At 47.2% G+C, this 27,798-nt stretch overlaps 1 protein-coding gene across 3 annotated transcripts in view; it reads left to right on the top strand.

The window, feature by feature from the left end:
* The window catches only part of LOC309614466 (uncharacterized protein), a 180,846-nt gene that overhangs the window by 26,705 nt on the left and 126,343 nt on the right, over positions 1–27,798 (top strand). Inside the window, exons 2-3 of one of the 3 annotated variants that reach the window (XR_014236181.1) lie at positions 625–944; positions 4,735–4,870. Coding sequence is in view for 1 of the 3 variants with exons in the window: in XM_082362859.1 (XP_082218985.1) it covers positions 4,104–4,276; positions 4,735–4,870 (309 nt within the window). In the remaining 2 variants the exon portion in view is untranslated. Of the gene's footprint in view, positions 1–624; positions 4,871–27,798 lie in introns of all 3 variants that reach the window. The other 2 variants (XM_082362859.1, XR_014236182.1) reach the window with 2 other exon arrangements.

Here is a 27,798-nt window from a genome sequence, read left to right as displayed (position 1 = left end):
CCTGCCCTTTGCTGACATCTACCCCATTTTATGTCTCTCCCTGAAATTCAGTACACTCCAGTCTCACCAGACGCCCTATTCATCCACAGCCATACCAGATCCTTTGCTACCTCAGGGCCTTTGCACCAGCTCACACCTTCCTCTGGACCGCTCTTTCCCCAAGTCCTTTGCCATTTTGGTTTCAGTAAAAACATCACCCCCTCTGGGAGTCCTCTCTGACAACCCCATCTAAGCCAGTGCATCCCAAGACCCCAGGCCTGTTCTAGCCCTTATCCTGTTCCATTTCTTGCATAGAACTAAGTGTGATCTGAAACTAAAAGAACTGAAATACAACCACTGGTAACATGGTGGCTTATCTCTGATGAGATGACATATGGCATGATTTCAAGTTTGTCTCTGCTTTCCAGAGCTCCTACCATTAACATGTATTATTTTCTAATCAGCAAAGAGGCAATAGCTGCTCAAAAAATGGTCAACAATTTATTGGCATCTGTGCCTTCAACACAGCACTGGTGGCTGGCAGAACGCTGCCCTTCTAGGTGGTTCTCTAGCAGGATTTCCTTCCAGATGATTGTGGTGGTTTTAAAACACTTCATTAGAATTCTTTGATTCTTGTCCCTCCAGTAAGAACGAGGCTGACCTTGGTGAGTTCTTTGTGACGGAACAGAAGTGATGCTGGGTGACTTCCAAGGTCAGGGCAGAAAAAGACCATTCTCTTCGAACGTTTGCTCTGGAGGCATCTAGAGGAAACCAGATGCCATGTTAGGACAAACTCCACCAGGCTGGAGAGGCCACTGGCCCCGACGACCACCAGCCCATGGGCGAGCCGCTTGGGTGCGCCATCTTGGAAGTCCATCCCAATCCAGGTCCAGACAACTGAACATCCCCACCGTCTGATGGCAACACATGAGCAGAAAGGGCTCAGATAACTCTCGCCCAGCGAGGTGAGACTCAGCATCATGCATGTGAATCCTTGTGCCCGACCTCATTGCGTGACATGTTTGCCATATTCCATTGGATTTGGGAAACCTGTTTCAGAGTCTTTTGCCAAGGAGCTTCCATGGTAAAGTGACAACCACAGGACTTTGGAGGCACACAGCTCTGAAAACATTTTAGCTCTCCTCTGCTACTTTATCAGGCATGCATTTTGGCTGCAGTTAAGAGAAAATTTGAATAACCAGGGTTTTTAAAAGAGGGAATTCTTTTTCTCACAGAAATCTGGAGGTAGGCTTTTGCTGGCATTGCTTCAGCTGCTTTAATAACATCATCAGGGGCTCAGGCTATGTTAGCTCCAAGACTCGTGATTTTTTTTTTTTTTTTGCCTCAGGGTCACAAAATGGCTGCAGTAGCACCAGATATCACTTCTGCTAACAAGGCAGTGAGAAGGGAGGAAGCATGACAAGTCATGCTAGCCACATCTTTCCTTTTTTTTTTCTCTTTAACACAAAAGCAAAAAAGGTTTCCCAGGTGTCCATGTAGCAGTCCTCTCCTTAGGTTTCATGGGTCAGAACTGGATCACATGGCTTCCCCTAGCTGCAGGAGAGGCTGGGGAATTGGGAAACAGCTGATTCCCATGATTGTCTTAGCTAATCATAAGTCTCATAAGTCATCACTTGGGGCTGGGTGCATTGCAGTATTAAGCTGAAGTTCCTCTTAGCAAGGAAGCAGGGGATGACGAGCTTTAGGTGTCCAGTGAGCAGTGTCCACTCGAGCCACCTGACCAGGTTATGGCTTAGTGACGTAGAACAAGACCCTTGAGCCCTGTGAGCCTGTTCTTTGTCCATGAAACGGAACAACACCATGTCCTCAGCCCCCAGCGGGGTGGCTGGGTTTCGAAGGATGTCCTGAATGAAGGCATCCCTGGAAGAAAGCCTGGCCGTGTCCTCTGTCCAAATACATCACACACCATCCACAATTAACCTGGTGATGGGTTACATTGTGGGGACACAGAAATGTTCACAGTTCTGGCTCTGAGACCAGCAATCTGCTTCAAAAGGGAAAAAACAACAACAAAATTGGATGCTCCAGAGAAACCTTAGTGCTGCAAGTCACAATCATGTAAGGAGATGAAGTGAGCTGCACTTTCTCTGTCTTTATCGGGCTGGAGACCCCAGATGGAGGCAGACTTACAGCCCTAACAGCTCTTCTGTCAGCCCTCTGTGCTCCGTTCATTTACATCCCGCGGTTACGATGCCCAGCAGGGGACAGCGGTGCCCACCGACATCCCTCTTTCCATTTACTCAGTGGCACTTGCACATTGATTTCCTTGGAGTTTTTCCTTTTTTTGTAGAATCATTACCTACCTCCAAAGTGCATCTCAGCCATTGTCTGTGGAGAGCCCAGGCTTATATTTTGCCCAGGGCAATATTATCAAGGCTGTCCCCAGGGCTGGCAGTCAGGAAGGCATGAACCTAGACTCATCCTCTCCTCCTCATCTGCTCTTGTTGTCGTCAATCAAGCTGATTTTCAGTCACCGGCCTAAATTGCTACTCGCCACCGTCTCTTTGCCCTCCAGAGAAATCCCTTCTACTGCCGTTTCTCAAGAGGCCAAGACCTTGGCTCCTTTTAACCAGAATAAAGTGACTCGTTAAACTATCCCATCGCCTTTCAGAATGAACATGGCTGCATAAGAACATTTTTCTACGTCTCCTCCTGGAAATCATGCATAAGGAGCAAGGAGAATTAAAAAACCCCATAAACTCCATTTTCGGAGAAACCAGAAAATAGATATAGTCCACAGACTTCAAAGTACGTGTACAGACTGACAAAGCAGCCGGGGTTGAGCAGGACCTGACAGGAGGGAAGGAAGTGAAGAAGTGCAGGGGCACCAGTGGCAGTGGAGGAATGCACCAGTTGTGCAGAATGCACCCCTAAGATGAGGGGTTCACCCTGAAACACAACAGCTGCACCGATGTCGGCAACAGTGAGCGTGGGGGCTGGGGCAGGAGGCAGTGGAGGAAGCTCCCTCAGCCCCAGTTTGGTTCAGAGAAGCAGAGGAGGCAGGGCTGTAAAGGATGGGTGAGAAGCAGGGAAATGCAAACCAAAACCACAGCGAGACAGGATCTCCCACCCGTCAGAATGGCCATCATCAAAAAGAACACAAATAACAAATGCTGGAGAGGATGCAGAAAAAAGAGAACCCTCTTGCACTGTCGGTGGGAATGTAAACTGGTGCAGCCACTGTGGAAAACAGTATGGAGGGTCCTCAAAAAACTAAAAATAGAGCTACCATATGACCCAGCAATTCCACTCCTGGGTATATATCCGAAAACAAAAACAAAAACTCTAATTTGAAAAGATACGTGCACCCCAACGTTCACTGTAGCATTATTCACAATTGCCAAGGTATGGAAACAACCTAAGTGTCCATCAACAGATGAATGGATAAAGAAGGTGTGGGACATACACACAATGGAATATTAGTCATAAAAAAGAATGAAATGTTGCTATTTGCAGCAACATGGAGGGACTTGGAGGGCATTATACTTAGTGAAATATGTCAGACAGAGAAAGACAAATACTGTATGATCTCGCTCATAGGTGGAATCTAAAAAATACAACAAACCAGTGAATAAAACAAAAAAGAAACAGACTCACAGATAGAGACAAAAAACTAGTGGTTACTAGTGAGGAGAGGGAAGGGGGAGGAGCAATATAGGGGTAGAAGGAAAAAGGGGTTATTATGAGATTATATGAAATCATCTGGGTGAAACTTTTGAAAATTGTAAAGCACTGTAGAATTTAAAGAATCTTTAGTTCAATTAAAAAAAAAAAAAAAAAGAATGGATGAGAAGTAGCCTCACTCTGGCAGGAGAGAAGAGACACCTGCCTGGGGCTGACATCGTTCAGCCATCCCTCAAGGACTTCCTGCAAAGACCGCTGCCTGTCTCCCCAAATTCTCTCTGCTTTTCCCCAGTAAACGGAGCTTTAGCCAGGAGCACATGGCCACCCACGGAGACTACATCTCCCAGCCTCCCTTTCAGCTCCACGTGGTCATGTGACTCTGAGGGGCCAATGGGGTGTGAGCAGAAGGGGCGTGCAGGGCTCCGGCCTAAGGCAAGGCACCTGTTTCGGAGGTCGGCGTTTTTCCTTCTTCTCCAAAGGCAGGAAGGCAGACGTGGGAGCAGTGCCGCTTCCACGGTATTGGAAGTGGACGGAATCTGAGGGGAAGGGAGCAACAGAACGGAAGGACCCTGGGTCCCGAGTGACGTCGTGGACCATGGAGACCCCTCCCACCCCCCAGCAGCAGCGAGGAGTGAGAGCCACGGACCGTTGTGTAAGAGAGACCCTCACAGGAGCCATGCTTCCTGTATCCTCAGCCCACACCCTACGTGATACATGCTTGATATAAATGTGCACCCAGAAGTGGGGTGTGGCCGTGGCAAAAACCTCGGAGAGTGCCTGGGAGGGGCCCCAGGGGAGTGGGGCGAGCCGGGGCCTCCTTCCGGCCCTTCTGCATGGAATCCCCCCTTCCAGGGGCCACGGAAGCCCAGCGTCTCCAGGTCCTGGAGCCCGCCTCTTCCCCCTGCACAATTAGGGGAATCTCTCACCCTCTACACAGTTGCCAGTTAACTTCCAAAGCTTGTTCTTATTCAGGATCCCACGTTTCAGAGATGTTTGCCCAGAAAGCCTCAACATTGTTTTGAAACGCGCAAGTGTTTTCTCTGAGACACCCCCGCTGCGAACACTGCACTGTCAGCTGCCTCTAATCTCCCCGCCTTTCCTATCTCACAGCTCCGGGAGGGCTCCTCAGGCTTCCAGAATGTTCCGCGAGACATGAGCTCTCTGAGCAGGACGAGTGCAGCTCGCCGGAGACAGGCGACAATGTTCCGGGCAAGCGGCGTCACCAGCCGGACCGCGGCCCCTGCAGGTACAGCCTTGTGCTGGGGTCTGGGGGACCTTCCGCTGAGTCTCACGGGCTTCTGCGCCCACGCTGGGCGGCCAAACGTTTGTTCGTTGATTTTCTAAAATCTCAAGCTCTTGATTGTGAAATGGTTTCTAGCTGGAGGATGTGCTTGGTTCAGAGAAAAAGAGCTGACCTGACATTTCTAGTCCGTGTTTCTCAAATGATGTTCTGGAGAAGAAACTTTTCTTTTTCTCCCGAAACACAGTCTTAGCCAAAGCGTCACTGTGTAAAAAGAGACGAAAGTGGGTCTGATTGTAATGGGTTTGGAGGGCACAAGGGCCCCCATCCCCCGTTCCTCAGCCAGTCTCCGGGATCAGAAAAATCCTTGTTCAAAGCAGTGAATTTCCCAGCCTCTCTGTGGGTCCATTATGGACCCCTTGATCCTGTCGCAGTGAGTAGAAGTCACAGACGAGTTGCTAATGATCACAGCAGCAGGGATGAATCTCACTTACGTCTTGCTAAGTGACAGAAGCTAGGCACCAAAAGTACATGCTGTTGCATCCACTGATGTGAGATTCTGGAACAGGCAAAACAAATCCTGAGCGACAGAAGTAAATCAGTAGTTGCTTCTGGGGGTGGATGGAGATGGGGAGGGACCTGAGAGAATGACCGGGTGATGGAAAGTTCTATGTCTTGAGAGAGGTTTGGCTCACACAGGTGTGTGCACTTGTCAGTGCTCCTCAAATCCTAACACTTAAGACCTGTGCGTTTCACTGGATGTAAATTTTACCTAAAAAAACAAGCAGCATCAGCAAACAGGGAGCGTGAGGGCTGAGGGTGGGCAGAGCAAGTGGCCTGTTGTAGCCAAACAGAGTGAGGGTGGGAGGTGACAGTGAGAGCTGAGCCCCGACAGACCGGCTGGAGCCCACCACCAAGCCGTCACCAGGTGACGGGACTCTGGTTTGCATGACACGGGATGCACTGAGTTTTAGTGTAAGAGCGTGACGCCACCGATGCTGCACAGGCACACCCCGTCCTATTGGGCTTTGCTTCGTTGCACTTTGCAGATACTGTGGGTTTTTACACACTGAAGGTCTGTGGCCACCCCAAGTCCCGGAAGTCTGTTGGTGCCACTTCTCCAGTGGCATGGGCTCACTGTGTGTCTCTGCGTCGCATGGTGGTAAATCTGGCAGTATTTCAAACTTTTTAGTATTATTATACTTATGGTGATCTGTGGTCAGCCTTTGATGTTACTATTGTCATAGTTTCGGGGCGCCAGGAACTGTGCCCGTGTAAGATGCTGAACTTAATCCATTGTTGAGATGACAACTAAGGATTTAGAATATTACATAAACTTAGTTGATAAGGCAGCAGCGGGGTTTGAGAGGACTGAATTTTGAAAGTAGTTCTGCTGTGGGTAAAATGCTCTCAAACGGCACTGCAGGCTACAGAGAAATGGTTCGTAAACGGAAGAGTCAATCTATGAGGCAAAATTCATTGTTGTCCTATTTTAAGAAATTTCGGCAGCCACCCCGGCCTCCAGCAACACCCCGACCCCGATCAGTCAGCAGCCACCAACGCAGAGGCAAGACCCCCCACCAGCAAAAACTTTAGGACTCGCTGAAAGCTCAGATGATGGCTGGCATTTTTTAGCAGTGTTTTTTTTTGTTTTTTTTTAAAGTTTGTTTGTTTGTTTGTTTGTTTGTTTATGGCTGTGTTGGGTCTTCGTTTCTGTGCGAGGGCTTTCTCTAGTTGTGGCAAGCGGGGGCCACTCTTCATTGCGGTGCGTGGGCTTCTCATTGCGGTGGCTTCTCTTGTTGCAGAGCACGGGCTCTAGGTGTGCGGGCTTCAGTAGTTGTGGCACACAGGCTCAGTAGTTGTGGTGCACAGGCTTAGTTGCTCCGCGGCATGTGGGATCTTCCCGGACCAGGACTCGAGCCCGTGTCCCCTGCATTGGCAGGTGGATTCTTAACCACTGCGCCACCAGGGAAGCCCTGTTTTTTTTTTTTAATTGAAGTAGAGTTGATTTACAATGTTGTGTTAGTTTCAAGTGTACAGCAAAGTGATTCAGTTATATATATGTATATTCTTTCTCAGAGTCATTTCCATTATAGGTTCTTACATGATATTGAATATAGTTCCCTATGCTGTCAGGAGGTCCTTGCTGTTTAGAGTTTAGGGTGTTGTTATCAGCAAAGCAGCCTCCAGGGTGTGAACCAGATTCCGTCTCTGTTGCTTGTAAGTCAGACCCCTCACCCAGAACACTCTTCTGCTTTGAGGGTTGGTCCCTTGGGTTTGAAGGTAGCCGTGGCACAGATGTCAAGAAGAGGTAGAGGTTGGGATTTGAAACCCAGCTCCCTCCTTCGCACAGGGTCTAACCGTAACGAGATCCTTGTTTTTACGTCTCTGGGCCTCCTCACCTAAGAATGCGGGAGTTCTAGCAAGTGATCTGAAGGTCTCATCTGGCATCACAGACGTGAAAGTCATTCCTAATAGTACTTGATGCCTCCACTTGGATGGCTGCACTGGGTTGAATGGTGATGTCATTGTCCCCCTGCTGCAGGGCGCCTGCACTGAGGGGGTGGGGGGCCCCTGGGAGAAGCAGTATCCCCGAGGGTCCCAACAGCAGTGCCACAAAGGCTATCTGTCACCAGCCTTCTCTTTGTCTAACATGCCCACTTCCATGCCCCGCCAAGACTTTGGCCCAGAGAAGGGAGGTCGGGATGCCCATCTTGCCCCTTTGAGGGCGGAGTCCATCTCTAGGCCCTTGGCTGAAGTATCAGAACTAAGAACTGGGACTTCTTGCTCAGCCGTATGGCTGTGATGCAGTAAAGGACCTCACCACTTGCTTCAGGAACTTCTTCAAAATCGACTTATCCGAACCACAGATTTCCCAAACCCCCTGGAAGGGGTCTTCCAGGACACGCGATTGCTCAAGTGGGCAGAGCATTTGCCCACCAAACAACTGTGTCTTTATCAAAACTCCTCCTAGATCCTTGCCTTACTGTGCCCGTCAAACCTGTGCTGTTACAGTGAGAGCTTTGCCCGATCCCAGTATGATCTCCCTGTTGAAAGACCCACCTTAAACCACTGGTGACACGTAGTGGGCTGAAGGGTGCCCCCCCCCACAAAGATAGGTCCATGTCCTAATCCCTGGACTCTGTGAGTGTGACCTTATTTGGAAAAAAGGGCTTGGTAGGTGTTATTAAGGATCTTGAGATGAGGAGATCATCCCGGATTATCCCGATGGGCCCCAAATCCAATGACGAGTGTCCTTACAAGACACACAAAGGAGAGACACACAGACAGAAGAAGAGGAAGCAATGTGACCACAGAGGCAGAGACAGGTGTGGGACCGGCACCAGCCGAGAAACGCTGGTGCCACCAGAGTCAGAAGGGGCCTGGAACGGATCCACCCCCAGAGGGAGCGTGGCCCCACCGGACTTGGACTTCCGGTCCCCAGGACTGTGAGAGAAGAAATCTCTGTTGTCTTCAACCTCCTAGTTTGTGGAAATTTGTTAGGGCAGCCACAAGAGGCAAGTATAACAGCTAATGGTCAACTCACGTTGACGTGTCCAAAACTGAGCCCCAGGTCTTCCTCTGAGGCCCCGGCACCCAGAACCTTCCCCTCTGCGTTCATGTTGCCTCCTCTTTGCAGCTGCTCAGGATGAAACCTTGGAGACGCTCTTGACTCTTTCTCTAAGATTTCACAGCCAAACCATCAGGAAATCTTGTAGCTCCCACTTGGAAAGTATGAACCCAGAATCTGAGAGACAGAATCTCCACCTCCACATGCTGGATTACCAGGTCCGCCCGCTGGTCTGTCTCTCTCTCTCTGCCCTTTTTCTCCCATGTGCTCTCATTCATCCCATTCCAGCCTCTTCGCTGTCCCTCTAACACCCCAGGGCCTTTGCACAGACCACTTCATCTCCCTAGAACACACTTCCTTGACAGCTGGATGGCTCGGCATCTCTCCCCCTTCAAATCTTTGCTCAAATGTCACCTCTCTCAATAAATTCTCTCTTGACCACTCATTCCAAATATCAGCCCTGCCGCCAGCGTTCCCCGTCATTTTTATCCTGCCCTATTTTCCCCATAGCCCTTAACACCTTCCGTCATGCTCTGCCCTTTATTTATGTGCTGTGTTTGTTTATTGTCTGTGTCTCCCCTGCTAGAATGTAAACTCAAGACCAGCAGGAATTTTTACTTTCTTTATTCTCCCATCTATCACCCAGAAGTGTGCCAGACTCAATAAATATTTGTTGAATAAATAAGTGGGGGGAAACAGTGTCACCTATTTCTTTCGTAATAGAGTGCATTTGTGGGGATCACAAAATAAATGGAAATCGTGTGGTCATCAAAACGAATTGTCTGTGGTGTATTTGAAATATGAAGATCTTCAGCGTTGCTTACCTGGTTGTCATTTTTTCCCTCTTATCAGCTACATTGAGAAGCCTCCCCAGTTTGTAGAACAGCAGCATTTTTCTCCCGAGTGTGGGCCAAGATAACCATTGTCAAAGGCAAGAACGTCTGTAGCCCCTGCACACACTTCCGAGGATAGGCCAGGTTAGGCTGCGTCAACAAACAGCCCCAAAACTTCGGTGGCTGAAGATGGAAAGGGCTGGTGTCTTGGTTGCCCCAAAGTGCCTGGGGGACCTCGGTGACCGTCCAGGCAGCTGCCCTCCGTGTGATGGCTCATTCTTGTGCCTCCGTAGTAAGTGTGCTGCCACGTTCACATGGGTGGGGAAGAGGGCCCTGGAGCCCCTCCTACAGGCATTTAAATGCTGCCACCTGCAAGTGACATGTTTCACTTCTGCCAGAGCCTGTCCCGTGACCTCAAAGGCACCAGGGCCAGAAAGGAGGGGACCCACAAAGGCCGACAAGCAGCATCGCCCATCCCACGGCGAGTGAGGCTGAGTGTCATGTAAATGATGTTTTAACTCTTTCTTCGTATAGTTTGTCAGTTTTTCTAATAAACAGCTGCTCTGTTTCTTACTAATCTGGAAGAACTCTTTATACAATCAGTCAGCCCTTTGCTTCTGATACAAGTTGCCAACATGGTGTCACAGTCTGACTTTGACGTTTGACTTGCATGGTGTTTTATGCCATGCAGATTTCAACATTTTTATTGTAATATAAAACATGGGCGCAGGGCTTCCCTGGTGGCGCAGTGGTTGAGAATCTGCCTGCCAATGCAGGGGACACGGGTTCGAGCCCTGGTCTGGGAAGATCCCACATGCCACGGAGCAACTGGGCCCGTGAGCCACAATTACTGAGCCTGCGCGTCTGGAGCCTGTGAGCCTGTGCTCCGCAACAAGAGAGGCCGCGATGGTGAGAGGCCCGCGCACCGCGATGAGGAGTGGTCCCCACTTGCCGCAACTAGAGAAAGCCCTCGCACAGAAACGAAGACTCAACACAGTCATAAATAAATAAATAAATAAATAAAAAAGAACGTGAATTTCTAAAAAAAAAAAAACATGGGCGCAGAAGAACACACAAAAGAGCTGCACAGCTTCGTGAGTGACTTTAAGGCCAAGGCCCTTGTGTGGAACACCCAGGTCAGGAGGAGCCTCCTTAGAAACCCCCCATCTACATGGGCTGCAGGTCCTCTCTCTCCCCACAAAGCGACCACCCTCCTGGTTCGTATGGCCATCACTTCCTTGCATTCCTTCTTTTTTTTTTTTTTTTTTTTGATCTCTGTCAAATCCTTTTTGCTGTGTATATTTCAGGTCTTTTCATTTTTAAAGAGAGAACATCGTATGCCTGTAACCAAAGCCCCCCACATCTTCCCCCTGACCCTTCTCCCTTCCCCTCCCCATAGGCGGACACTCTCAGAAATTGGTATGCGTCATTCGGGGGCCTGTTTTTATGTTTTTTTGCTATTAGTACACAGGGATATTTGCATGACTTTTATAGGGTATCCTTTTCCATTTTTACAACCCCATCTATTGAAGGTAGCCTTCTGTACAAACCTTTCTGCACGTTTTTTCATTCTGTACTGTTTCTGAGATTTATCCATATTGACATGTGTGGCTCTAGTTCCTCTGTTGAATTGCTACGTAATGTTCCACTGGGTGAAGAAGCTGCAGTCCGTTTATCGGTTCTCCCATTGATGGGCATTTAGCTCATTCGCAGTTTGAGGCACTTACCGGCAACGCGGCAGGGAGTACCCCATACACGTCTGTCTCCTGGGCTCGTGGGCAGGGGTTTCGTGGGCGTGTCCCTAGGGCTTCCTTGCATTTCTGGAAAAGACTGATTCATCCAGAGTGCATCCCCAGGACCCTACAACTCAGTCTTGTCCACTTTAAAAATTATGTTTAAGTCTCATTTAACCTCGGGATTTCCCTTCCCTCCCTTTTTCTTGCAGTTTCACTGCGGGAAGCTCCAGGGTGTTTTTGGCCGATTGCGTCCCTGCAGTGCCCTTCAGCAGGACGCTCCGGTCTCTGTATCTCCCGCAAAGTGGCAGCTGGATCCAGAGGCTTGATCAGACCCACATTTGATCTCTTTGGCGAGACTCTAGGTGCTGTCTCCCCCTCTACTTGCATGGGCTAGAATCTCCAGTGCATTGTGAAATCACAGTAACAGTGGAAGCAGCCATCAGTAATATGTTACTGACTTTAGTGAAAATGCTTCTGGGGGATTGCTGTTAAGAATGACCCTGGAAAAACTAAAAATAGAACTACCATACGACCCAGCAGTCCCACTACTGGGCATATATCCTGAGAAAACCATAATTCAGAAAGAGACAATGTTCATTGCAGCACTATTTACAATAGCCAGGACGTGGAAGCAACCTAGGCGTCCATCGACAGATGAATGGATAAAGAAGATGTGGCACATATATACAATGGAATAACACTCAGCCATAGAAAGAAACAAAATTGAGTTATTTGTAGTGAAGTGGATGGACCTAGAGTCTGTCATACAGAGTGAAGTAAATCAGAGAAAGACAAATACCGTATGCTAAGACATATATACGGAATCTAAAAAAATAAAAGTGGTTCTGAAGAACCTAGGGGCAGGACAGGAATAAAGACACAGATGTAGAGAATGGACTTGAGGACACGGGGAGGGGGAAGGGTAAGCTGGGACGAAGCGAGAGAGTGGCATGGACATATATACACTACCAAATGTAAAATAGATAGCTAGTGGGAAGCAGCCGCATAGCACAGGGAGATCAGCTCGGTGCTTTGTGACCACCTAGAGGGGTGGGATAGGGAGGGTGGCAGGAAGGGAGATGCAAGAGGAAAGAGATATGGGAACATATGTATATGTATAACTGATTCACTTTGTTATACAGCAGAAACTAACACACCACTGTAAAGCAATTATACTCCAATAAAGATGTTTAAAAAAAAAAAAAAGTATAACTCCCAGCATACATGTTTCAAAAAAAAAAAATTCTGCTTTTCTAGAGCAGGGGTTGGCAAACTTGTATAACAAGCCAGAGAGTAAATATTTTAGATTTGCCATACGATCTCTATGGTATCTACTCAGCTCAGTCATTGTAGCCAAAAAGCAGCCGCAGCAAACTGTAAATAAAGGAGTATAACTGTGTTTCAATAAAACATTATTTATAGACAAGGGAAAAAATAAAAATAAAAAATAAATAAAATTTAAAAATCTTGCTATTAAAAAAAAGAAAGAATGATCCTGGATTTTTTTTTTTTTTTTAATTTTTGGGTGCGTTGGGTCTTCGTTGCGTGTGGGCTTTCTCTAGTTGCGGCGAGCAGAGGCTACTCTTCGTTTTGGTGCACGGGCTTCTCATTGCAGTGGCTTCTCTTGTTGCAGAGCACGGGCTCTAGGCATGCGGGCTTCAGTAGTTGTGGCTCGTGGGCTCTAGGCACGCGGGCTTCAGTAGTTGTGGCGCACGGGCTTAGTTGCTCCGCGGCATGTGGGATCTTCCCAGACCAGGGCTCGAACCTGTGTCCCCTGCATTGGCAGGCGGATTCTTAATGACTGCGCCACCAGGGAAGTCCCTGACCCTGGATTTTGAGCTGGGGTAAATATGTTTTATTAGGTGTTTGCGGTGGATAAGGTAGTATCCAGCTATCCCTATTTCTTTGGATGCCTTTTATAAAATTAGAATGGATGTTGAAAATTTTTAAATACCCTTTTAGCATAAAATGAAGTTGATCTTTTCCTTTCTCTTTAAATTATTTTGTTAGATTTCTTCAAATTGGATTGTTTTTATATTCCATAATAAAGTACTTGGTCATGATGTATTTGAAAATGTTACTAGATTCATTCACTAGTATGATGTTTTATTTAGAAATTTTGCATCTACATTCATGAGTGAGAGTAGCTGATAGTTTATTATTGTCGTTACTATTATCATTCGTGGTAACTAGTGATGGTTGTATCATGTCTGCTACTATTGCAGTCTGTTGGGTATTAATATCAAGCTTATGCTCTTTTCCTGAAAAGAATTTGAAACATTTCCTTCTTTTTCTGGTCACAAGCTGCTTGGCTAAAGTAGATCTGCTAGTAATTGCCCCAAGAAGGACTCATAGAATGATATTTTCTTAGCGAAAAGCATTTTTGTGGCTAGTCTTTACACTTCAAGGATAGTTTGGCTGGATGTAAAATCATGGCTCACACCCTCTTGCCATGAGAATATTGTAAGGATTCCTCCCCCTCCCCCTCCCCCTCTCCCCTCCCCTCCCCCTCTCCCCTCCCCTCCCCCTCTCCCCTCCCCTCCCCCTCTCCCCTCCCCTCCCCCTCCCCTCCCCCTCCCCTCCCCTCCCCCTCTCCCCTCCCCTCCCCTCCCCCTCTCCCCTCCCCTCCCCCTCTCCCCTCCCCTCCCCCACCCTCTCCCTCTCCCTCTCTCTCTTTTGCTTTGAGTGTTACTGTGAAGACATCTGAGACCTACTTGGACTTTTTCCTTCTAAGAGTCTTCCTTTACTTGCATGGCTGCCCAAAGGAATTGTTTCTTTATCTTTGAAGTTTAGTAACAAACTAGAAATGTTTCAGTGTTGACTGCTTTGAGTCATGTAGTGTGTTCTTTCATTACATACATTCAAGTCTCCTTTTATTTCAAAGAAGTTTTCTTGAATTGTATCTTCTAATAGTTCTTCTATTCCTTTCTGGGTTTCTTCCTCAGGGACTCCAGTTACCTGGATGTAGGGGTCACCTTACATAGCTTGTGCGTCATTCCCTCCATACTCTATTTTAAAATGGTCTCTTTTTGGTTTTTCCTTTTTTTTTTTTTTTCTTTCTGCTTCTGTATGTCAGCTGTAGACTACAACTTTATTACTTTTTATTATCTTTATTTTGGGAAGTATTTATTTTGGCAGTCTCTCCTTTCTCCTTCCAACTCCATCTACATTTCCAAGATGGTTTTACTCTTTTCTTCTACTTCTTTCCCAAGTGCTGTCAGCTTTTGCTTTATCCCTCTTTCTCTCTCACTTGAGATTTTGAATATTTTACTTATCGTCTTCCTTAGTTGCAGTTGTTTCATGAATTTTTTGAAAAAAAATGCCTGGTGAAATGTTTGTTTGCAGTTTTCATCTGTATACTCTGGTGTGGTCCGCAGGATAATGACCCCAGCCCCCACCAAAGATAGTCACGTCCTAATTAGTGGAAACTGTGCATACGTTATGTTATATAATAAAGGGGAATGAATGTTGCAAATGGATTAATGTTGCTAATCAGATGACCTTAAAATGGGGAGATTACCCTAGATTATCTGGTTGGGCTTAATGTACTCACAGGGGTCCTTAAATGTGGAAGCAGGAGGTAGAAGAGGAGGTCAGGGTGATGCAACATGATAAAAAACTCAACTGGCCATTGCTGGCTTTAAATGTGGAGAAAGAGGCCATGAACTAAGGAAAGCAGGCAGCCTCAAGAAGCTGGAAAAGACAAGAAAACAGTTCTCCCCTCAACCTTCCAGAAAGGAACACAGCCATACTGGCATCTCAATTTTAGCCCATTTTGTGACTTCTGGCCTTCAAAATAAGCCACTTATTTTGTGGTAATTTGTTACAGCAGCAATAGGAAACTAACACACATTGCAAAATATCTGAGTACTCTTTGTAAAAAGTTTTGCTGCTGTTTTTCTCACTTTTTCCTCTTAGTACATTTATGTAGATGTTGTGCTGCTTATATATATTTTTATTACTCATTACCAAATGAGTTAGGGCTTTGTACCAACCACTGTCAAGACAATCCTGTAGGTGGGAAGGGAAGTTCAGGTAGCAGTCTAGCCTTGCAGGGTTTCATGATGCAAAGTCTTGCTTTTTGTCAACTGCAGCAAGAACGGATTTCTTCCTTTCACATGGCTTGTCTTCATGATCCTTTGTGTAGACTTCTCTAAATTGGAATGGTTCCAGTGGGAGCGTTTGTCACCCTCCATTTCTCTGTCCACATTGCAGCAGCAGGTGAAAAGCTTTTGCTCATTCGTTCTCTTACCTTACAGAACTGCATTTTTGCTGGTATTTCCTGAGATTGGCAGCACCTGCGCTGTCACCATTTGGATCTCTCCTCAGCGTCTGCATTTCCTTCTGCCAGCTCTAGGAGGAGCTCAGTTGCTTTTGGCAGCATTTACCTATATGCTAGAGTTTATCTTCATTGGCTGAAATTGAAGTGTGCATTTTTTACTTTTTTTTTTTTTGGAGTATGGGGGAAATTGAGTTTCATAGATATGTTCATAAGATAATTCTCATCTGAATTTTTAACAAGTGTCTCAATTGACTGAAAGAAATCTTTGGGCCACACTTTGAGAAACATCTAGAAATTTTTCATCATTGAAGGGAGAGACTTGATCTGGAATCAAAGATAAGTTCCAGCCAAGCCAGCACCTTGCACCATGCTTGGCAAACACAAATGGCTCCATAAACTGAGTGGACCAAATGGGGTTTTTTTCTAGTTCTTCTGCTAAGGAAAATCCTACAGGCAAAATTTTTGTTTGTTTGTTTGTTAAATCAAAAACTAACAACAGGACTTCCCTGGTGGCGCAGTGGTTACGAATGGGACATGGGTTCGAGCCCTGGTCCGGGAAGATCCCACATGCCGCGGAGCAACTAAGCCCATGCGCCACAACTACTGAGCCTGCGCTCTAGAGCCCGCGAGCCACAACTACTGAGCCTGCAAGCCACAACTACTGAAGCCTGCGCACCTAGAGCCCATGCTCCATGACAAGAGAAGCCACCGCAGTGAGAAGCCCACGCACCGCAACGAAGAGTAGCCCCCGCTCGCCACAACTAGAGAAAGCCCGCGTGCAGCAACAAAGACCCAATGCAGCCAAAAATAAAATTAATTAATTTTTTAAAAAAAGAACAATTATTATTAAAAAAATAACAACATGTCAAGTAAGATAGTTTAGCCCCAGCCACTAGCCAGATGAAGCGCTATTTATGAAGGCAGCTCTTAGGATCCTGGTGAGAAAAAATCAAAGGCAAGTCCAATGGCCCTGTTTGCCCAAAAATCTGTCTTAGTCAATCTTCAGGGCTTGAAAACTCTCACCACTCAGTGGGCTGAAAAGTAAGGGGGGGAGGAATTGTCTCCAAAAGTACATGAGGATGCCTGATCAAAAAGAACAGGACTGCATCAAGCCCTACCATAAGATGAGAAGCAGTCTTTGTTTATAATAGCATGAAACAACTGCTGATGAAAAACATCTTTGATTAATTCATTAAAGGACCAAAGACTGAAATGTAAGACTTGATACCATAAAGCTCCTAGAAGAAAATGTAGGCAAGAGCTCATCAATATTGGTCTTGGGAATGATTTTCTTTAACATGATTCCAAAAGCACAAGCAGCAAAAGCAAAAATCAACACATGGGACTACATCCAATGCAAAAACTTCTGCCCAGCAGAAGAAACAATTAACAAAATGAAAAGAGAGCTTACAGAATGGGAAATTTTTGCAAACCATATATCAGATAAGGAGTTAATAGATAACTATATCCAAAATAGATAAAGAACTTACAGAACAATAACAAAAAACAAAGTCTGATTAAAAATGGGCAGAAGGGGCTTCCCTGGTGGCACAGTGGTTAAGAATCCGCCTGCCAGTGCAGGGGACACGGGTTCAAGCCCTGGTCCGGGAAGATCCCACATGCCGCAGAACAACTAAGCCCGTGCGCCACAACTACTGAGCCCATGAGCCACAACTACTGAGCCTGTGCTCTAGAGCCTGTGAGCCACAACTACTGAACCCACGTGCCACAACTACTGAAGCCCGCACACCTGGAGCCCGTGCTCCGCAACAAGCGAAGCCACTGCAATGAGAAGGCCGCGCACCTCAGCAAAGAGTAACCCCCGCTCGCCACAACTAGAGAAAGCCTGTGTGCAGCCAAAAATAAATAAATAAATAAATAAATTTTTTAAATTTTAAATTAAAAAAAAAATGGGTAGGAGAATGAAATAGACGTTTTTTCAAAGAGGACATCCCGATGGCCATCAGGCATATTAGAAGATGCTCAGCATCACTAATCATCAGGGAAATGCGATGAGGTATCACCTCACACCTGTTGGAATGGCTGTCATCACTAAGCATCTATGTTGTACCAGGACTGTGTGGTCAGATTTATCAAAACTGTGAGAGCTAGTCTCAAATTTGTTTAGACAATAAGTAAACGTGATACTGATAAGAGAGCGTGTGCCTTGTGAGTAATGGTGGTTTTTCTGTACTTTTGATCAAAATATCATTCATGGAATATCTAATGTTGGCATTACTACTCTGGAAAGAGTTACAAATGCTGAGTCCTCCTGAACTTGTCCTTTATTCACATGGATGGTGTGATGGGCTGAATTGTGTTCCACTCCCACCTCAAAATTAATATGTTGGCGTCCTAACCCCCAGTTCCTTAGAATATGACTGTATTTGGAGACAGGGTCTCTAGAGAGGCAATGATTGTACAATTAGGTCACTAGGATGGGCCCTAACCCATTATGACTGGTTATAAGAAGAGATTAGGACACAGACACAAAGAGGGGTGACCATGTGAGGACACAAGGAAAAGACGGCCATCTGCAAGCCAAGGACAGAGGCCTCAGAAGGAACCAACCCTGCTGACACCTTGACCCTGGACTTCCAGGCTCCCGAACTGTAAGGAAATGAATTTCTGTTGGCTCAGCCACCCAGTCTGAGCCCGAACAAACAGGCGTGGACCCCGTCACAGAACATCATTGATAAGCATCACCTGACTTCATCCTTGGAAAATCTTGTTCTCCTCACATCAGTCTCCCACTGTCATGCTTTTCTTTGACCTTCTTGTAACAAACCCCTAAAGAAATAATAAATATCTTGAAACCCAAGACTGACATGAGCGGACAACTTGGATAAATTTATGTCAAGATACCGACAGAGGCCTGCCTTTCAGACAGGATAATGAAGGTGGATATTCCCAAGTTCTGTCTGGGTTTCTACGAAGCTTCTGACTTAATCCTCCCCCTCCCCCCAACAGCAGGGGTTTATAGACGAAAGGTCAGCTGGGATTATGGGCTTTTTAACCTATGCAATCAATGGCAGCGACCTCTCCAAGTTTACTTCCAACTCAAAAAAGATGGGCAATTATACGAAATTTATGCTCAGCTAAGAAGAAAAGCAATTATAATGATTTTTGCATGCATTTGAAGAATATTGATGCATTCCCCACAGGTGTATGGAAGCTAATTAGCATTTCCATTAATATTAGTTAACGTGATTAATATTTACTTCTCCACGCCAGGCACCGTGCTCGGTGCTGCAGACAGAAGAGATCTGGTTCGGGGCGTAGTGGAGCTTAGGGTCTCGTGAGAGAACCAGATGCTGATGAAACAAAAGCAAAGATGCTTCACAAACTGTGATAAGCGTGATGAAGGAAAAGGCAGGGCACCCTGAGAGAGCGGGGCTGGTCGGGGGAGGGGCAGACCCGAGCAGAGACCCACGTGAGCTGCATCTGAGAAAAAGTATGAGCACAGAAAAGCATCGCAGTGGGGAGACAGCCTCCCCTGGGTCACTCTGTAGCCATTCAGGGTTCCGTAGCCTGCTGGAAAGACTCCTAACTTGATAGTAAAAGCAATGGGATGGGGTGTGTGTGTGTTTATATAAATTCATCTATTTATTTATTTTTGGCTGAGCTGGGTCTTCGTAGCTGTGCGCGGGCTTTCTCTAGTTGTGGCGAGCGGGGGCTACTCTTCATTGCGGTGCGCGGGCTTCTCATTGTGGTGGCTTCTCATTGCGGAGCCCGGGCTCTAGGCGCATGGGCTTCAGTAGTTGTGGCTCACGGGCTCTAGAGTGCAGGCTCAGTAGTTGTGGCACACAGGCTTAGTTGCTCCGTGGCATGTGGGATCTTCCCGGACCAGGGCTCAAACCCGTGTCCTCTGCATTGGCAGGCGGATTCTTAACCACTGCGCCACCAGGGAAGCCCTGTGTGTTTTTTTAAAGCAGCTTTATTGGGCTACAGTTCATCCATTTAAAGTGTACAGGATCAGTGGCTCTCTGGATATTTCCAGACATGTGCAGCCATCACCACGGTCAATTTTAGAACGTTTTTATCATCTCAAGAAGAAGTCCCATACGTGTAGTCATCAGCCCACTATTCCCCACCCCCATCATAGCCCCTGGCAACCACTAATCTACTTGCCATCTCTATGGGTTTGCTTATTCTGGACATTACATGCAAATGAAGTCGTACAGCGTGTGGTCCTTTATGACTCATTTCTTTCAGTGAGCATCATGTTTTCAAGGTTCATCCATGTTGTAGCACGTGTGTCAGTTCTTCATTCCTTTTTATGGCTGAATAATATTCCCTCGTATGAATAGACCACATTTTGTTTATCCTTTCATCCATCAGTGGACACTTGGGTTGCTTCTACCTTTAGGCCACTGTGAATAATGCTGCTGTGAACACGGGTGTGCAAGTTTTCGTGTGGATGTACATTTTCATTTCTCATGGGCATCTAGGAGTGGAGCTGCTGGGTCCTACGGTAACTGTGGTCAGTCCTACAGCCACCAGACTGTTTCCCTCAGCGGCTGCACCGTGTTACGTTCCCACCAGCAGTGGATGAGGGTTCCAGACTCTTCGCCTCCTCGTGGACACTTGTTGTAGTCAGACTGTTTGATCTACGTGTTCTGGAGGGTGTGAGGAAGTATCCCACTGTCTTTGAGTGCTTTTAAGCTCAGAGACGCCAGGACCGTCCAGGGCTGTGGTTTAGTGCTACAGTTCTCAAACTTGAACGTTCATCAGCATCACGAAGGGAGATTAAAATGCGGAAGACGGGCCCCGCTCCACTGTCCGACTCGGCGGGTCGGGGGTGGCCGGGAATCGCATTTCTAATGAGTTCTCAGGTGACAGCTGCTGCTCCAGAGACCACACTTTGCTGAACTACTGACGCTGTGGGTAATCATCACTCAAATCCATTTCCCCCGCCTTCACTAATTAAGGTCGTCTACCGAAGACTTGCACGTCCTCCCAGCAGCATGGAGCCTAAACAATAAGGTGTTCGCAGGAGTTGTGGTCCGGGAGCTTGGAGTCAGCTGTGTCTGGTTCCAGCTGAGCCGGATAAGGCCCTCCAACTGGGCATGCGCGAGTGTCCGCTCCGTGACCTTTTGACGTCAGCGGGCCGAAAACTCCACCCTCAGGTCGTGCTGAGGGCCGTGGCTTAGTTACGCCTGCGCAGAACGACCTCGACCGCACCTTTTCCCATCACATGTCCCCAGGCTGCCCACGCCTCCACTGACCTGCTGCTTCATTCTTCGTCCCACAAACACCCCAGCGCCTCACCTTCGGGGCGCGGACCTGAGACCTGTTCTGTCCCCTCGCTTGGCTGCCTTGCCAAGAACCCGTCTCTTTGCTGCAAACCCAGGCACCGCAGCGTTTGGGCTTGATGTGCGCGGGCAAAACGGACCTGGTTGGGTAACAGCTCTGAGAAAGGAAGCAGGAGTGGGTTGAGTTGAGAAGCGAGTGGGAGGTGAGGGAAGAAAGGCGGAGACAAGGAAGGAAATGGAGAAGGAGCCGTAGGGAACGGAACGAGGCGTCGAGACTTGCCCGTGTTAAATGCAAAGACCTGCCCCTGGATGCTCGCAGCAGCTTCACCGAAGTCGCCAGGAACTGGAAGCAGCCAAGGTGCCCTCGGCAGGTGCATGGAGGCACATGGTTCATCCAATCAACGGATTGTTATTCAGCACAGACGAGAAATGAGCTGTCACGCTGTGGACAGGTGTGGCGGAACCTTCAATGCGTATCACTGAGCGAAAGCAGCCAGACTGAAAGGGCCATAGACTGTGAGGCCAAGCGCATGACATTCTGGAAAAAGGGAAACTATGTAGACAGTCGAAAGATCAGCGGTTGCCGGGGGCTGGGAGAAGGAAGGAGGGAGGGATGAATAAGTGAGCACAGAGGATTTTCAGGGCGGTGAGAGGACTCTGTCTGATGCAGGCACGGTGGATGCATTTGTCAAAACCCATGGATTGTTTGATGCAGAGTGAAACTGTGAGCTCGGTTAATGACGAGACAGCAATATTGGTCCATCGGTTGCAGCAAACGTCTCGCACAGCTAAGATGTAAACAACAGGGGGGAATGAAGGAGGGGCTCAAGGGCACAGGGTGGGGGTCAGGCCCTGATCTGGGCACCCCCCACACCCCCGAGCAGCAGGTGGGAAGGAGGAGGCAGCCCAGGCGTCGGGGCCTTGTGGGCACAGCCTGGGAAGGTGACGGAGTCTCACACTGGTGGCTTCCGTTTTCTAGGTGGAGAAGGATGCGAAGTCATTATCTTAAAATGGGGCGGGGCGGGGGGCCGGAAGGATGCGGGGTTTGAGAGTCAAAGCAAACATGGGATCACACACGGGAGCTGATGAGAGGACCTGGTGGGCGTGCTGGGGGCATGGAGGGCCTGGCCCTTAGCCGGTCATGCTGGCCGCCTGCAGACGCAGGAAGTCTGTTCCTCACACCCTCTCGAAACGGGCATTTTTATCTGCATCTTTTTTTGTTGTTTTTTGGCCGTGCCGTGTGACATGTGAGATCATAGTTTCCCGACCAGGGATGGAACCCAGGCCCCCTGCATCAGGAGCGCAGAGTCTTAACCACTGGACCACCCGGGAAGCCCTTTATCTACATCTTAAAGGTGCCTTTAGGCTCTTTCCTTCTGAGCTCCCCTCCCCTGTCGGGGGATGGGGCCTGAAAGACCCATCTCAGGGATGTGCTTCTTTTCCACGTTTCCCAGGAAGGTAGTCCTTCCCGTCTTTGTGTTTTCCCAAAATGGTAAGCATCCTTCTGGCACCGATTTACCACATATTAATGATTTGTTTTGGGGACTGTTTCAACTCCGAGAGGCCCTGAAGGCTAAGTCAGTGCCTTCTTCATATTTTTCTACCACGTGTCTGGCAGAGTTGAGTTGTTACCTTAGCGTTGTGTCTCAAATCCAAGTATTTGACTTTTGTCAATTAGGAGTGAACATTTTCCCACGTCCTTGACAGCAAACATGCACTTCGTCAAGGGGTTGTCCTGGCCCTGGTGTCATGACGAAGAGTCGTTTCTGGAGGAGCAGATCTGGGCACTTGTGCTCACGGTTGATTCCGCTTGGTTCTCAGAATAAGTGCTGCCCTACTTTTTTAAATTTTATTTTTTATTGAGGTGAAATTCATATCACATAAAATTGCCCACTTTAAAATGAACAGTTCAGTGGTATTTAGTACATCCGCCGGGTTGTGCAGCCACTACCTCTAATTCTAGAACTTACTCATCGCAAAAGGAGACCCTGTACCCTTAAGCAGTCACTCCCCATTCCCCCCCGACCCCTCCGCCTGCAGATCATGACAAATGCTAATCTGCTTTCTGTCTCTATGGATTTGCCGATTCTGGACCTTTCATATAAACGGAATCATATAATATGTGGCCTTTCGTGTCTGGCTTCTCTCACTTAACATGTTTTCAAGGTTCATCCATGCTGTACTGTGAATCAGTATTTTTTTTTTTTGCTATGAATGAATAGTATTCCTTTGGGTGTGTAACTATACCATCCATTCATCTGTTGGACACTTGGGTTTATCTCCCTTTTGGGTTGTAAATAGCGATGCTGTGAACACACGTGTAGATGCCCTACTTTTGAACAAACACTGGCCTGTGCCACCTCTCCACTCACCCCCGCCCTGTCCTTCTATCCCCTCCAGACTCCCAGCCCGGTTACCAGCAGAGCCCTCGCCAAGCCCTGCGGAAGGGGAGAATGGAGGCACAGTGGCCCTGCCGCTCGCAGAGAGTGTTTCCAGACCTTTTTCTATGTACTTCTGTTTACATACACAAACATGCAACTGAAGGAAACACTGTGTTTATATGAGAGAGAGGGAGTGAGAGGGAAACATCAATGAAATTATTCTGGACCTTTCATCTGGTAATTTGCTTTTTATTTTCCTAACGCTTTGTCTCAGTGGTCTGTCCACAGTAGTACACACAGATGCACCTAATTATTTTTAGCTGCTGCAAAATAGCCCCGCGTCGCAGTCACTGCTGCTTAACGAGCTCGTCTCCTGTTGATGGGCACATAGGAGGTTTTCCGCTTTTCACTCTACCAAGTCATTTTGCTACAGACATCGTTTAAACGCTTCCTCTTGTAAAAGTGCCACGATTTCTGCTGGGTTGATACTGAAAAAGGTCTCGGTCACTGGAAATGTGCATTTTTAGTTTGAATAGAATCTAACAATTGCCCCGCTCCTCCCCAGTACTTGTCCGAACACTCCACTAGGAGAACCTGTCTCCCTGTTCTTTTGCCACCACCCTGCGTTCTCCAACTTGATGCTATTGCAAAGCTCGTGAGGAAAACAGTACTGCATTGTTGTTTTCATCTCCATTTCCCTGGATGACAACCACATAATTGTTTGTGGACTGGATGAAGGCAGTGGTTCTCAACCAGGGGCGATTGTATCCCCTCCAGCAACAACGTAGCAAAGTCTGGAGACATATTCGGTTGTCATGCTGCGTGAGCAGTGCTCCTGGCATCTAGTGGGTAGAGACCAGGGATGCAGCTGAACATCCTACCGTGTACGGGACACCCCACAACAAAGAAGGTCAGTGGGGCCGAAGCTGAGAAACCAGGGAGAAGGCAAATATAGTGTACGAAACCTATCACTGTAACTGAGCGTGGCCTAGAACGACGCATGTGGTTTTTGTAGAAGATGATGATGAGACATTTCTCAGCAAAACCTCATCTCCGTACACGAGCGTTGGAGAGCTGCCCTCTAGTATGAAGTACACAAGCCACAATGGCAGTGAGGACTTCCTATCAACGGTGATTAGCAGTACGATTGCCCGCATGTAATTCAGCATCTCCAACCTCAAGTGGTAAGAACCAGGTCAATGGGATTTGCAGACCACAGCCCCTCACTGACCCACAGAGCCCTTCTGTCATTTCCTGTCCCTCTCCTATCCCCTCTGTGCTGGGCACATGTCCCTACCTGAACGATTCCAAGCATCCCTTCACTTTTTGTGCCTTGCCTTTATTTCACAGGCAGGTGTTCGAAAATGCCCATTAAATTATTCAACATTTTCTGCTACATAATGAAAATTTATTCCCCTCCACTTTCCCAAATCATCTTAAGGGAAAGAATTAACTGTTTAGGAAACATATTTATGCATATTATTCCCGACCTCTGCCTCTCTTCAAATGTTAAAGGAAAATTCTGCACCAACCTGACAAAGACGAACCTTAAAAACAAATTTCACTGCATAAAAATCCCCAGGATTAACTTCCATGGGCAAGAGCTTGGAAAGGGCCCATCTCCCTCGGGTTTCTGTAATGAAATTCAGCAAATAATCAAAAGAACAAACATTAGGAACAATAATGGAACAAAATATTTTCTCCTTCATAAGCTTTGTTAATAATTCCCGTATATACGCCCACACTCACCCTACAGTGCTGGTTTAATAAAACATGACGGTTGACAAGAATTTCATAAGGTTTCAGCCTTTTGCTCCCTTTTGACGCGTGAGTGAATGTTAGTACAGCAGACGGAGATGGGGACCGGAGGCGGGTTCACCCAGATGGCCCCGTGTTGCCTCAGTTCACAAGGGAACCAAACATCCCAGTCAAGGCTGCTGTCCATTTATGACATGGACCCTCCAGGTGGATTTGAAACAGTCAGTGCTGCTTTTAAAAATGGGTGGGGTGATGTAGAGGCACATTTGGGAAACAGCCTCCCAAAGTTCGTTCTCCCATGGGGGTAAATGTGCAGTTGCTAAATTCTACACAGTTAATGAGGAATCTTTCATAATTTCTTGAATAGACCATCTTTGCTGATTCCACAAATATTTACGTACCCTGGGGTAGACTGAATTACTGGGCAGAGTATTTCCCCACCACTGTACACTGGCCTTGGCCGTATGTCATGCTTTGGCTAATGGGGTGTTAGCAGGCGAGATGCTAAGGCTTAAAATGTGCTCATCCAGTTGGGCTACACGCTTTATGCCTCTGGTGTCCCACTAATCCCAGAATAAGAAGCACAGAGCAGGCAAGCTCTGACCGAGCAGAGCCAAACCCAGCCTAGATCAGCCAAATCCCCACCAACTGGCAGACATGTGAGCCAGAAATAAGTGCTTGTTATTGTTAAATGCTTGCCATTGTTCACCAGTGAGTTTGGGGTTGATTTGTTACACAGCGTTATTGTGGCAATAGCTGACCAATACACTCCCATAGTACTCTGAAACTCAGGGTGCAAAGATGAAAAAAGTTTTATAAAAGAAGATCCCAGTGTTTAAGGGGCTTGAAGTCGAGTGAGGGGTGCAGACTTGTAAACTGATGCAAAACTGACAGAGGTGCTGTTACAGATGTATGAGCCAGGGTCGTAGGAACCTAGAGGCAGGGCAGGGTGCTGTGCTCCTTCTAAGAGATCATGTTACCGTGTCCAAGCTTGTACTACTCACCACACGACAGGCCAGTAAGTCAAGATACGAGTTGCTGGGGTGAGGAAGAGCGACTTTCTCTGGAAAGCCAGCAGACCGAGGAGATGGTGGGCTAGTGTCCCAAAGAGCCATCTTAGCCAAGTCAGAATTCAGGCTCCTTTTATACTAAAAAGGGAAGGTGATGTGGCTGGTCGAGGCAGACTTCTTGGTGTCAAGAACCCTTTGTTCCTGTAGCTGTGCACGTAGGTCAGGTCACCGTGTTCCTGTAAACCTCCAACAGGACAAATGTCTTTCTCTGTTCTGCAACTTTTTATCTCTATCTAAATGGAAAAGTGTTATACCCTTAAAGGTCAGAGCCTTGAGAATGGGCTCTCCTGTGTATTTCAGGCTATAGGCAACATTCTTAACTGGAAGCTAAAGCAATAGGGTACAAAGGTTAAAGTAAAAGAAAGAGATCCAGTATGGAGTCAGATTTATTGTTCCCTGTTACAATCAGGGTACCCTTCCTTGGGAAGGCAGCGCAAACTGAGATTTATCAGGCAACTAAGGGAGGGGAAAGAGCTTTTAAGCAAAGAGAAAAAGTGGGTGCAGTGTCCGTGGGTCTGCTGGCATTCAGTCTGGCCAGAGTATGGGATGTTAGGGGCAGGTAGATTGACAAATGGGGCCAGAACTGGGGCCCTGTACCCCACTGCACCCCACTGCAACCAGACCAGTAGCCGCTTCTAAAGTCCTGTGGAAAAAATCTGATGTAAAAACCTGAAAATGATTAAAAAGAGACTTTGAAATAGTGAAAGAAAAGTTCAATGTGAAATGAGTATAAGAATAAATGAAATAGCAACCTTAGACAATGCTGGCATTCCAGATCAGACTTGATTTTTCAGCTATGCCTGATAATGGACAAACTGAGGGTCATGGAAGCAGAAAATATCATCCAGACTGACAGGCTGTGAAAGTCAACAAAGAATTGGAGAAAAACACCCAAAGGATAAAAAGCTTATAAGTGGGCTGAAATCTCCCAGACAGAAAAAGTGTCAGTTGACTGAAATGTAAGCTTCTGCACGCTGGGTGTGATGTCCCCTGCTCACCCTATCTTGTCTGTGACAGCAGTAAGTATCTGGAGAGCTCCCAGGGCTGGTGGCAGGACAGTGTGTTGAAGGATCCTGCAGCCCAAGAAGAGCACCTTGCAGCTCACTACCTCCAGGGTCAGTGCCTGGAAAGGTGTCCATGGGAAGGACCGAGGCACAGACTCACCACCCACCAGGGGAGCCTGGCAGCCAGAATAAATGCAGGCAGCAGGCTCAGGGCAGGACAGTAGGGGTTGGTGGGGAGTGGGGCTCACAGCCCAGAAGGGCAGCTGCTGCTCAGCCCCACCCACCTGTGGGCAGGCAGGTTTGAGGACCCTGTAATGCTGCATCTTCTGATTGTTTTCGGAGGGGTCAGAAATCAAGACTTTTGGAGGAGTCAGAAATCAAGATTCACTTAACGTGTAAAAGCTGTTAACAATTCAAATTAAAAAAACAAACAAACAAACGAAAAACAGATAAGTACTGCATGTGTCAATTTAAAAACCCGAAAAGATTAAGTCCCAACTGCTGGCCAGCAGTTGAAAGTTTTCATTTAAATCCCAAGGGGAATGGAAGGGCTCGCTACCAGCATAGGATTTCAAAAAGAGCCAGATTTTACCTGGAATCCAAAAGCCTCCTTTGCATTAAGAGTCAGACTAGGAAAGGCTTTGTAAAACCTTGGGCGGAAGAACACAAAAGGCAAGAGCAGAAAATATCAGCTGGCTTCAAAGTATTTGTGAAGCATCTGTGCCAGGTCTTGAGAATAAAATACAGATACAGTGACCATGTTTTCCTCCAAATATGGCTTTGTGGGATCTGGGGGGCAGGGGAGTTGTTGGTTTGGGGTTTGTAGAAGTATCATACAAAGGAATAAAAACAAAATCGCATTTAGTTATGAATTTACCTGAGGGTTTCCCTACATATTCTGAATACCAGCCTTTTTCACAGTATTATGTCATCGTGAGAACCATTGCAGGGGTCTTAACCATTTCATAACTTTTTCTTGGTGTATCTGTCAGGGTTCAATCAGGGAAGCAGGGCCACTATGAGAATTTTGGAACTAGGGGTTTA

This window comes from Balaenoptera borealis (assembly GCF_965194805.1).
Source record: "Balaenoptera borealis genome assembly, chromosome: 16".
Taxonomy (NCBI): Eukaryota; Metazoa; Chordata; class Mammalia; order Artiodactyla; family Balaenopteridae; genus Balaenoptera; species Balaenoptera borealis.
This window is presented reverse-complemented; position numbering and strand designations above follow the sequence as displayed.